Source organism: Marmota marmota, unplaced genomic scaffold (assembly GCF_001458135.2).
Source record: "Marmota marmota marmota unplaced genomic scaffold, marMar, whole genome shotgun sequence".
In the NCBI taxonomy this organism is placed as follows: domain Eukaryota; kingdom Metazoa; phylum Chordata; class Mammalia; order Rodentia; family Sciuridae; genus Marmota; species Marmota marmota.
The window spans coordinates 45917441-45929980 of NW_026000016.1; the positions used below are offsets into that span (position 1 = coordinate 45917441).

General features: G+C 38.3%; 1 protein-coding gene across 10 annotated transcripts in view; it reads left to right on the plus strand.

The window, feature by feature from the left end:
- Window positions 1–3841: 3841 nt before the first annotated feature.
- Ppp1r12b (protein phosphatase 1 regulatory subunit 12B) overlaps window positions 3842–12540 on the plus strand; it is a 212292-nt gene continuing 203593 nt past the window's right edge. For 4 of the 10 annotated variants that reach the window (XR_007349870.1, XM_048809695.1, XM_048809698.1 and 1 more), the window contains exon 1: window positions 3844–4296. Coding sequence is in view for 8 of the 10 variants with exons in the window: in XM_048809695.1 (XP_048665652.1) it covers window positions 4006–4296 (291 nt within the window). In the remaining 2 variants the exon portion in view is untranslated. Of the gene's footprint in view, window positions 4297–12540 lie in introns of all 10 variants that reach the window. The other 6 variants (XR_007349871.1, XM_015483844.2, XM_048809697.1 and 3 more) reach the window with 4 other exon arrangements.

A 12540-nucleotide genomic window follows, 5' to 3' on the forward strand; every position in this document is an offset into this window, starting at 1 on the left:
TTTGCATTTATTGTTAGAAATTACTCAGTGCAGTGAAGTGGGGTTTTTTTCCCATAATTTTGGAGTTATGTCTTATTTTATTTTGATATTTTACTGATATTTAATCCCCTCAATGTCTTATTTTCTTTTTACCTCAACTGTTGTATCTCAATTACAGTTCTGCCTCACAACTGAAATTATTTACTTCCTTGAGTGATTCTTTGAGAAATAGGTATTAATATGTCTCTTATAAAAAGTACTAACTATTGAGTTTTGTGGAAAGGAGTGATAATAGAAAACCTGCAAATTGAGTTTTGGCAGAAGGAACGGAGATGGACAGGGAAAAGAAAGGACTGGGTGTTAACTGTAGAGTTCAATTTGCCCACCAGAGGGAGCTATAGGACCTAGTGGGAATAGAGGCCAGAATAAAAATGTTTCATAAACTGTCTACAGGTGTCATTGCCTTTTTTTTTCTTAATATTTACTTTTTAGTTGTAGGTGGACACAATACCTTTATTTTATTTTTACGTGGCGCTGAGGATCAAACCCAGTGCCTCACGTGTGCTAGGTGAGTGCTCTACCACTGAGCCACAACCACAGCCTGTCATATTGCTTTTTAAATGGAGTAGTCTAATCTTAAAATTTATTGTTTAAATTGTGGATATGGAAAATTACAATTTTATAAAAGTTTCTTCCCTTTATAGAATAACATAGAGGATTTAGTACATTTGAAAGTACAAAAATTGTATTTTATTTGTATGCAGGCTTATTTGTCAGGTTTTACTTGCTTATATATAAAAATATTTTCTTTAAGGCATTCCGTTCTAAATTTAAACTATCATACTTGTTTAATAAACTTATTGTGTAAGTTATTCTCAGAGACCTGGTTGGTTAGAAAAAAACTGACATGATTTTAACTAAAAAAATTATAGTGTAAATAATTATTATTATTTGTAGTAATCACTTAGTTCAAAGACACATTTCTCTTCTTCTGGGTAGGTTTGCTCTTAAATTAATTAGACAAGGAACTTAGCTATTTACACCTTTCTGTAAAGTCTCCTAAGAGAAGGTTACTATAATGAGAAAAGTAGAAGGAAAGGAGAAGAGGAAAGGTAAGGGGGAAAGGAGGAAGGGAAGATGAGGAAGAAGAAAAAAGGCAAATATAATTAGTAAGGAAGTACTTCCTGCTTCCAGAATCTTCCTAGTATTGAGACTTTATTATTGTTGAAATTGAAACTTTTCTTGAGGAAAGAAGAATTTAAACTGAACTTGGCCAATTTTAATTTATTTTTTTCAATTTGATTTATTTAAATTTCTTGTTTCTGAATGCAAAAAGAATATAATCAAAAGAAATGAGCCCGGCATGGTGATGCACACCTGTAATTCTAGAAATTTGGGAGGCTGAGGCAGAAGAATTTCAAGTTTGAGGCCAGTCTCAGCAAGGCCCTAAGCACCTTAGCAAGATCCTGTCTCAAAATAAAAAATACAATAAGAGCTGGTGATGTAACTCAGTGGTTCCCTGGGTGCAATCCCCACTCCCTCCCCCCCAAAAGTATACATTAGTGATTTATTTTTATGCACATTTTTAGTCATTGCATATAAAGATGCTGTAAGGCTTAATTAGTATTTATAAGACATTTAGGAATATTCAACTTAAAGCATATGGAATATAGACATACTATTATTAAACATAATATTTTGTATTTGTATGTCAGTTTTTATGTGAGGCTTTCAATTTTTAGATTTATTTACTTCTTCAGTGTATGATTTCCAGTGCATTTCAGAGAAAATTGAGGAACAGGCAAATGTTCATAATGAGAGTATAATAAAAATAAGTTTCTGAAGACCTTAAAAGAGCATACTACAGGGATACTGCCACATCGATGTTCATAGCAGCACAATTCACAATAGCTAGACTGTGGAACCAACCTAGATGCCCTTCAATAGATGAATGGATAAAAAAATGTGGCATTTATACACAATGGAGTATTACTCTGCACTAAAAAATGACAAAATCATGGAATTTGCAGGGAAATGGATGGCATTAGAGCAGATTATGCTAAGTGAAGCTAGCCAATCCCCCAAAAACAAATGCCAAATGTCTTCTTTGATATAATGAGAGCAACTATGAACAGAGCAGGGAGGAAGAGCAGGAGGAAAAGATTAACATTAAACAGAGACATGAAGTGGGAGGGAAAGGGAGAGAAAAGGGAAATTGCATGGAAATGGAAGGAGACCCTCATTGTTATACAAAATTACATATAAGAGGTTGTGAGGGGAATGGGAAAAAAAAAACAAGGAGAGAAATGAATTACAGTAGATGAGGTAGAGAGAGAAGATGGGAGGGGAGGGGAGGGGGGATAGTAGAGGATAGGAAAGGTAGCAGAATACAACAGTTACTAATATGGCATTATGTAAAAATGTGGATGTGTAACCGATGTGATTCTGCAATCTGTATTTGGGGTAAAAATGGGAGTTCATAACCCACTTGAATCTAATATATGAAATATGATATGTCAAGAGCTTTGTAATGTTTTGAACAACCAATAAAAAAAATAAGTTTCCCTTTACAATACCTAGTCATTTTGCTGCTTTTTTTTTTTTTTTGGTGGCACTAGGAATTGAACCCAGGACCTAATGCATGCTAAGCATGCATTCCACCATTGAGCTACATCCCCAATCCTTCCAAAAATTTTATTTTGAGGCAGGGTCTGGATACGTTACTGGAATTTCAATACTCCTACCTCAGCTTTGCCAGTAGCTGAGATTATAGGCATGCACCACCATGTGTAGGGTTTTTGTAACATCTTTAAAGAACAATTTCAAATATGCAGAAAATATGAAAGAACCTAATATTTGTATATGTTGTCTTTAATTATGGATAACACATTTAATTATATTTTGTCCAGGGCTAAGACCTTAGAGGGTATAGTTATTAAATCAATTAGACACACAAAGGTTTTATAAGCAATTCATGTTGAATGTGAAAATATTCCACTTGTTGCCTTAGGAGTTTAGAATGTTGCATAGTATCTTTCTGTGGCTTTGGAAAAAAAAATCATGGAAGACAAAATGTCCATTCTGTCTGGTAATATTTAAGACCCATGACAAGAATAGAGGAGAGGAGGGAGAATGAAAGGAAATTAATATTTATTGCTAACTGATTGTTCCAAGAATAGCACTAGTTATCCTTGCATACCTTATCACATTTAATCCATGAGACTACCCTTTGAGGTATTATTATCTCAGTTTTATGCGTAAGGAAACAGGCTCAGAGAAGTCCAGTAACTTGTCTAAATATGTGAATTCAATTTGAATTCAAAGCTTAAGCTCTTGCCACTACACCTGAATGCGTTCTTTTAAATATCTTTTCTGGGCTCAGAATAAGTGTCATGTTGAAAATATTTGTGTAATACATGTATTGCCTTATGTGTATGGATGCTTCTCTTCCTCACTCACATTCCTATTTACTGTGATTAGTACATGTTAATAAAACTCTAGATTTAGAACCTGAACATGGAATCAAATCTTTCAGGGAGTATTTATTGCACTTATTGTGTAATTTATTCCACTCCCAAAGTAAGATTAGTTAGTAGTCATAACAAGAATAAACTACGACTCCCAAAATGCCTAGAGGGAGACGCTGACGCACGTCGGGGAAACGATTCCAGCTTTAGGGCAAAGGTGACCTCGCTGGGTCCCCTGGCGAAGAAGGGAAACAGCCGGTCCTCGCTTTTATTTCTGATGCATCCAGGGATATGTAGTTCCCCTTCGGGGAAGGGGTGCCCTCAGGGCACGTCTCCTACTACAACTCCCGTGATGACCCGAGGCCAGGGCAGCGCCTGCGTGTTGAAGCCGAGCGAGCGCGCGGGCGGTGCTAGTGGCGGGAGGAGTAAAGATGGCGGTGCTGTGGTCTCCGCCTTCTGCTCCCGGCTGAAGCGCTCTGAGGGAGGCGGCAGCGGCAACCCAAGCTGCACCAACAGGCTAGTGGTGGTAGTTTCGGCAGCACCTGTCCAGGCCGGAGCCATGGCGGAGCTGGAGCACCTGGGCGGGAAGCGGGCAGAGTCGGCGCGAATGCGGCGGGCTGAGCAGCTGCGGCGCTGGCGGGGCTCGCTGACAGAGCAGGAGCCGGCGGAGCGACGAAGCACGGGGCGGCAGCCACAGACTAGGCACCGGAGCCCCAAGGTCCGCTTCGAAGACGGCGCTGTGTTTCTGGCTGCCTGCTCTAGCGGGGACACGGACGAGGTGAAAAAGCTTCTGACGAGAGGTGCGGACATCAACACCGTCAACGTGGACGGCTTGACAGCCCTGCACCAGGTAACTCCCTTTTCGGTCATATAGGCGTCCAGTCTCCTACGGACGAGCCCTTAGCTCTGTGATTCGCCTCGTGGAGAGTATTAGTGTCACCTCCGAGACCTCCTGTATGGACACTGCCTCTCTGGCCAACTCACTTTCATTATTGGTCACCTTCCTCCACTAATCAAGTCTTTTTCCTACCTCAGGGTCCCTACCTGAAGGAATTTTGTCACCCTGATGTTTGGTCAGTGTTTGTATTTCCCTCCCTCCAACTTGGGTTGTCATGGTTACTGGTGATTTGGTCCATGGTGTTATCCCTATAGATTAGTCGTCTTCCCTTCTATCTTGTTGATGTGCCCACAAACAGTGTCACTTATATGCATAGTTAGTATCATTGTGTGATGCTCTTGCAGATAATTCAGTTTTGTGTTTGTGTGGCCCCATTATCCAATATCCTAGGTCCCTTAAAGAGTAAATTCTTAGACTGGGTTAAGGCAAGCAGATCTTCTGAAACCACACCTTGTTTGGCTGATTTGCAGTGCTTAAAAAACAGTTTGTATCTTCTCCAGGCTATAGCTCCTAGAACACCCTTGACCTCTTTGTTATGGGTGTCATATTTTCTTCCCAGCAATGCTACTTCCCTCAGGTTTCATGTGGAGAACTAAGCTAAGGAAGCCCTTCTGTTTGATACTTATAAAATAGACTTTCGATTTTTTTCCTAAAGCCTCTAGAAACGTGTGTGTGTGTGTGTGTGTGTGTGTGTGTGTATTTTTATGATTGTAGATGACCTGACAGTTCTACACTTTTGTTTCTCTCACTTATGCAACAATATTCTCTATATACCTGCTGTTATAACTAACTCCACCCTCTTTCCCCAAGTGAACTTTATCAGTTATTTTGGTGACTGAGAGCTGGACACCCACTCTTAATCTTCCTTATTTTTCTCTTGCTGTCTGTGCAAAGTGAATGTGTTTGCATGAGAATCCACTTCTAAATAATAATTCAAGCTGGGCATGGTGGTGCACTCCTGTAATCCCAGCCATTCTGGAGGCTGAGGCAGGAGAACCATAAGTCAGAGGGCAGCCAACTTTAGTGGAAACCTGTCTCAAAATAAAATAAAAAGGGCAGGGGATATAGCTCAGTGGTAAAATGTTTGCCTAGCATGTGTGAGGCCTTGGGTTTAATCTCTAGTACTTAAAAAAAATGCAAAAACAAACCAGAAAACAAGGCTTTATGTCAAACCACTTCCCTAAATACATATGGCCAATGGCTTAAAATTGCTCCTTGCTGTTTTTGAAGCCCTTCTCTTTAAGGTAATTATCATCCTATTTTTAATCCATTTTTTTTCTGCCTCCAACAGTGGTGCACCTCAGCAGCCAATATTTGTATATTGCTTTGAGGTTTAAATGATTTCATAAGGCCAACCTCATGTGAACCTCAGTAGAGACTCTCTGAATTAGATGTGGCAAGTAAGTTGTTAGTCCCATTTTCCAGATAAGGAAATTGAAGTCCAGAAAAATTGTTACTAGTGCAAGTTAGAAAAGAGAAAATTGCTTGCAGGTATGGATTTTTCAGGTTTAAATTGCAGAGCTCTATATACCACTGAATAAGGCACTGGGTATAAAATAAGATAGATCCTAAGTTAAATTTTAAACTTCAAATTTCTGAGGTTAATTTTGGAAAGGTTAATTCTTATTTTTCGAATGTATCCGTGATGTGAAGGAGATTGAGATCTGGATTCTGGAAATAATTTTATGGGTTCTAGAGGATAGAAAAATGAAATCTGGCTTTCTAATCCTTTTTTGAACCACCTTTCTATTGAACCACCCTTCGTTTTAGTGTAACTCAGTAATCTGTTTCTTTTAAAGTGATTGTGCTAGCTAGCTAAGTCTGGTTCTTCCTATACTCATTTTAATATCATTCTGAGTAAAGCATTTTCTTTGAGGTCACTCATGGTAGATCTTACCATTTCAGATTTTTCTGAGCCCTTCTACTGAGACTGAGTACCTTGGTGCCTTTCCTTCTCTCTTTCATTACCACTACCAACTGTGAAGTGCAACTTCTCGGTATGCGTTTCACATTTAATCAATCTCCACGCCCCCACTCCCAGCCCCTTCATGCAGTACCAAGGACTGAATCCAGGGGTATACTGCCACTGACCTGAACCCCCAGCCCTTTTTATTTTTTATTTTGAGACAGGGTCTTGCTAAGTTACCCAGGCTGGCCTTGAACTTGTGGTTGTCCTGCCTCAGAGTCCCGAGTCACTGGATTACAGGTGTGTACCACTGCACCCAGCAGTAATTTATTGAAATAGAAGAGGAAAGGGATGACAACTGTAGGATTTTTCTTTTTAACTATCTGCAAATGCATTATAGACATTTCTTCACATCTGCAGGACTGGTAGTGAGTTGAACTGAATACGTATATTCAATACCAGATGAATTCAGCTAAAAATTAGTATACTCAAAGATTTAAGGTCAAAGCAATCTTCTGTTGAAAAACCATCTTTTTGAATCAAGACAAGCCTCCATTAGCTTGGAAATTTTGACAAATCATTTTACAAAGAGTTGCAATATGTTTTTCCATAATCTGAAGAACTTTTAAAGTACATAAAAGATGATTTTCAGAACATAAGAATGGAGCTGTGGGGGGCAGGGAGGCTGGAGTTGTGGCTCAGCGGTAGAGCGCTCGCCTAGCATGTGGGAGGCCCTGAGTTTGAACCTCAGCACCACATAAAAATAAATAAACAAAATAAAGGTATTGTGTCCAACTATAACTAAAAAAACCCCAAAAACAAAGAGTGGAGCTGCCAGTCTGAGCCGCCTACCTTACTACTGATTCACCTCTGCAACATTGAGAGTGAGTAGTAAAAAACGTCTGAATTATTTAGTTAAAATATCTGCCTGTTATATAAACATGGTGTGCATTATCTGGATAATTGATTCCTTTCTTTCCTTTGTTTTGGCCATGGTCACTTGACCAACTGTGAATTGTCATCTTGGAAGAAACCCCCATGTAATATTGGGGGATGATTTTTCTCCTTTTCTACAAGGAAACAGTAGACAATTTGCTCTTACTGCAGCTGTGATGCTACTTTTGACTTAAAAGACCTTTCTTTCTTGGCAGCCTTTGCTGAGACCACGAGGTGCTTGAGTCAAAGATAACAAGGTCCAGGAGGCCTATTAATAATACTTGAAATAGGTGGGGATAAGAACTATCTCAAAGGTTAGACCAACTCTGAAGAAAGTGTTGGAAACTGAGGAAGACTAACTACATTTTGGGGAATAAATAAATTAAGATTTGGTATGTTTGATAGGTATTAATCTGATTGTATATACCTTGAAAACACTTATTTTCCCTCACAAAGAAATATCCATTTTATTTGTGTAAACACATTACAAAGAAGAAAAGTATATGCTGATAATTTCATGTGAACTGGTACTTTAAAATTTTATTTATTTAGTAAGGTTGATATCTTGATATCTTAGCGTTAAAGTCTTGGGTGCTCTAGGCCTACACAGAGACTTTTAGGAATTATATCTACCAAATCATTGGGTTGTTGTAAAAGGCAAGTGCTTGTTTTCAGAAAGGAGATTTTCTTAAATTCATTAAAATGATTGCCTGCTTATTCTTTCAGCATATATTAGATTGGCACTTTTATCTGTGCTGGGTGTGGTGAGGGATTCTGATGTCAGTTCACATAGATCTTGTCACCAGCCCAGTCTGACCAGTCTTCGTTTAGAGGGATACCACGGAGGTTAGAATGATTCTATACTTAGAAATTAACATTGGCTTTGTAGTGGTCTCAGGGTCCAAGTTTTGACCTGCAGGGTCACTCCAGGCTGGAATTCAATTCATAGTAGCCTCTCTCATTTAGAGCTACCTCAATCTGACCTTGTAGTCTCAGGGAGGTTAAATTACATATTTCTCTGGAAGAGAGGTAGAGCTAGAAGCAGATGAAGAGAGGAGAATAGACAGAGCCATTTATATTCAGAATGAGACAGAAGATGAAGATGACAGTGTGCTGAGTTCAATGTCAAATAGTATGCTATGTATGTTAACTTGTGTAAAAATGAAATTTGTCTTCTATTCCTTTCTCTTTTATTCCTAACTCATTATTTATTCTTATAATTTTATCTGTAAAGTGACTTTTGCCTTACCCTGAGTATTGATTTATTTTGCTTAGTGTCAGGACCCATGGCAATATGGGATTCAGAAAATCCTCTTGGCTCCTTCATTATTGTGCATCTACAACAGTTATTCATCATCAGTTATTGTAGTAGCTTACCTCTTCAGATTGGTTGATACGATGCATCAGACTGTGTTGCGCCCCTGGCCCCTTGCTGTGTATTAGTTCAAGTTCCCATGTCATAATAGACTTCAAAGCAAGATTTAGATATTAGGTTCTCCTGGATTTTTTTTTTAAGTACAGTTGCAAATGAAATTCATGTGTTCCCTAGGTAAAGTTTTCTTCCCCATTCTTAAAGTCCTGTCAAGTAACTATATATTGCAATTTGAGTTTTTAGAATATTCTTTGTGTTTTGAAATAGGCAGCTGTCCATGTATGTAGAGTAAGCATAATTCTGCTGAAGGTAAGGGGTTGGACAGGTCTTGTTGGTAACTTAAAATTGTCATTATTTATTTTCATTTAAAAATTTTTAAAATTAAGATATACTTTATATGTGGTAAAGTTCACCCTTTTTATTATGAGTTTCATGAGTTTGTAACTTCTACTATACAAGATGTATAACTTTACCATTACTCTCACAATTTCTTTGTGCTCCTCTGTAGCCAACCCCATCTCCTACCCAAACCCATGGCAGCCATTCAAAAATTTTCTACCCTTGTCATCACAATGCCTTGTAGATCGAATTTGAATCTGTCTGCTTTCCTTTGCTGTGTTGCATTGAGACTCATCTGTGTTGTTAACAATAGATAGTTGGTCTTTGCTGTTGAGTGATATTCTACCATATGGGTGTACACAGTTTGTTTATCTATTCATGGTTGAAGATATTTGATTTATTTCCAGATTTTGGAAATAATAAATTGAGCTATTACAAACATTTCCATATGTTTTTGTGTGAACATTTTTTAAAAATTTCATTTTGTTAGACCCCTAGGAGTGAGATAACTCAATCATGTGGTAATGAATGTTTAAGTTTTTAAGAAATTGCCAAACAATATTCCAAAGTAGCTTTACCATTGCATTCTAAACAGCAATGTACGAATTCTATTGGCTTTGCATTCTGTCTTAGTCAGCATGTGCTGCTATAACAAGGTACCAAAACACGTGGGCCTTAAACACAGACTTTCATTTCTCCCAGTTTTGGAGGTTGAGAATCTTGAGATCAGGATGCCAGCAGACTTCTTGGTGAAGTTCTTCTTTCGTGGTTTGCAGATAGATGTCTTCTTACTCCATTCTTATATGGTAGAGAGCAGAGAGAGTGAGTTCAGATTCTTGTGTGTCCTCTTATAAAATACTAATCTCATGGATTAGGGTTCTACCCTCACGACCTAATTACCTCCCACAGGCCCTACCTCCTAATACCATTGTTTAGGATTTCAACAAATGAATTAGGAGGAGATACAAATATTCAGTCCGTAACACATCCTTGCCTGCATTCAATATTGACCATTTTGTAAAAGCCGTTTTAATAGTCATATGTTTTTTAATCGTTTAGTAATGATGCTGGCAATAATAGTAGTAGCAGAAATAGTAGTATTGGTAGCTCCTACTTATATACTGTAGGATTTATTCTGAGCCAGAGTCTATTCTAAGGTTTTAATTTATTAACTCACATGTAATACTCAGAACAACTCATGAGATAGGTACTTATGTTATTGTCTGGATTTTATAGAGTTGGAGAAACAGACACTGCCCAAGGCCACCAAGATTATAAGTGGCAGAGCTAGAATTTATTTAAGTCCAAGTGGTTTGGCTATAATGTTAGTCCATGCTTTTGATATTATATTTATACTCCCTCTTACTAGACTATATGGTCTTTCATTGTTTAAAAAAAAAAACAAATGTAGAAAATGAAAGTATAAAGAAAAAATTTAGAGTGAATCAAAATCAGGCTGCTTAGAGATAAATACCAGTAACATTTTATTATATTCCTTTTAGGTGTTTTTCTTGAATGTTCATTATATTAAGTATACATACGTATATAAATGAATATGTTTATAAAGTTGAAAACAAACACTTTATCTAATTTTTTTCACTTAATTTTTTGTAGTCATTTTCCCATATTAAATATGCTTTGCAAGTATTTTTAAAAATAGTTTTATGTGCTATAATGTATTTCTCTTTTCTTCTTCTTCTCCTTTATTTGTTTTTGGTACCAAGGATTGAACCCAGGTGTGCTTAACCACTGAGAAACATTCCCATATCTTTTTATTTTTTATTTTGAGACAGGGTCTTGCTGTATTGCTTAGGGTCTTACTAAGTTGCTGAGGCTAGTCTTGAACTTGCAATTCTCCTGCCTCAGCCTCCTATGCTGCTGGAATAACAGACATGCACCACTGTGCCTAGCTATATATTTTTCTTGTTAGAAATTTTATTTGATTCTTCATATACAGCTTCTATTGAATGCCTCAAGGTAGGTTGTTAGTCTGTGCTAAAGTATATATGATAGAATTTCTACTCTCAAGAAATTTATGATCCGACTTGGAGACAGACAAAAATCTTCAGTACTCAAATTGCTGATTCTGTGATACATAGGCAAGGATGTGCCCATAACTAGAGGAACTAAGGAAGGTAGTATAGGACAGTAAATCAATGTGGGAAAAGAAATAGGAAGGAGTATGGTGTATAGGCTGAGGACACTGGGAAATCCTAATGGATATTTTTGGAAGGTCTGAGATGAGAGTGGTGATGACATCATCGGGGACTTTGAACTTCAAACATTGGCTCAGAAGGCTTGATGGATTTCTTGGTAGAGAACTTTTGGGTTTGAACAGGGACGTAACCCAACCAAAGCAAAATTTTAAGACTGTGAAGCTGCAGTTGGGTTTCAAAATGAATGGAAGGACAGAGATGAATGAACATGACAAAAAGAGTAATACAGTTGTAGCCTGTGAGTTTGAAAGAATTGTATTGTTCAGATTGAAATAGGATTCAGTCCATTACTGAATTGAGGTGCTCTGAAGACATCCAAGTAGAAATACCCTTTTGGCCTTTATGTGAATCAAGGCAAGACACTGTTCTGTCTAGACTTTGATTTTCTCATATTTGAGACAGAGGTGAGAGTTGAAGCATTGAGTATAGAGAAAATAAAAAGAGAAAAGTAGGAAACACTATTTGGTGGTAGGAAGAAGATATAGAAATTCAAGTTAAAGCCATTGGAGGATGTGGTAGGGCTAATGAGTGTGCCCCCAAATATGCCCTTGTCCTAATGCACAGAAGCTCTGGGTGTTTTACCTTACATGGCAAAGAATGTTGCAGGTGTGATTAAAATAAGGATGTTGAGATGAGGAGATTGTCCTGGATTACCTAGGTGAGTCCAATTAATCACAACAGTCTATATAGGAGGAAGGCAAGAGAGCAGAATCAGAAGTAGTGAAAGTAGGCAAAAGATTGGAGTGGTTTGAGGAAGGGGCAGTGAGCCAAGGAATGCAGATGGCCTCTTGAAGCTGAAACAGGCAAGTGGAACACAGATTCTCTCTTCAGAGCCTCCAGAAGGAGCCAGCAATCTGACTTTAGCCAGCGAAACTGCTTCTAGAATTCTGACTTCCAGACAGCAAAATAATAAGTTTTGTTGTTTTAACCCACCAAGATTGTGGTGACATGTTATAGCAGTGATAGGAAATTAACAGAGAAGAGAACCCAGAAAGTACAGTGATATTCAGTGAAAGACCCTCTCAGAGTGCCTTCCGTCTGAAGAGACCCGTACCCAAAGGACCAGCGAGACCACTAAGTTCGGATGCAAACAGCAAGAGGTTTATTCGAGTGCACAGGTACCCGGGGCGACAAGCTCTATGAGACTCGCGCGCCTCTGGCTTATCCTGGGGGGTTTATATAGAGCTTACAAGCAGAAGCGTGGATACAGAAGCGAGATGCATGGTTACAGGATCCCTATTGGAGGATTTAAATGAAGTGGGGGTTATAGTTCCTTCTGTTCTCGGAAATCAGATAAGGTTGTTGACTTGACCAGTTTCTGTTCCCTTCCTGTATTGCACATCCTGTTTTTGTAACGACCTTGAGCAAGCCCAACCGCTGAACTTGCAGACTCTGTTGCCCCACTGACCTCCTTTGACAAACTATTT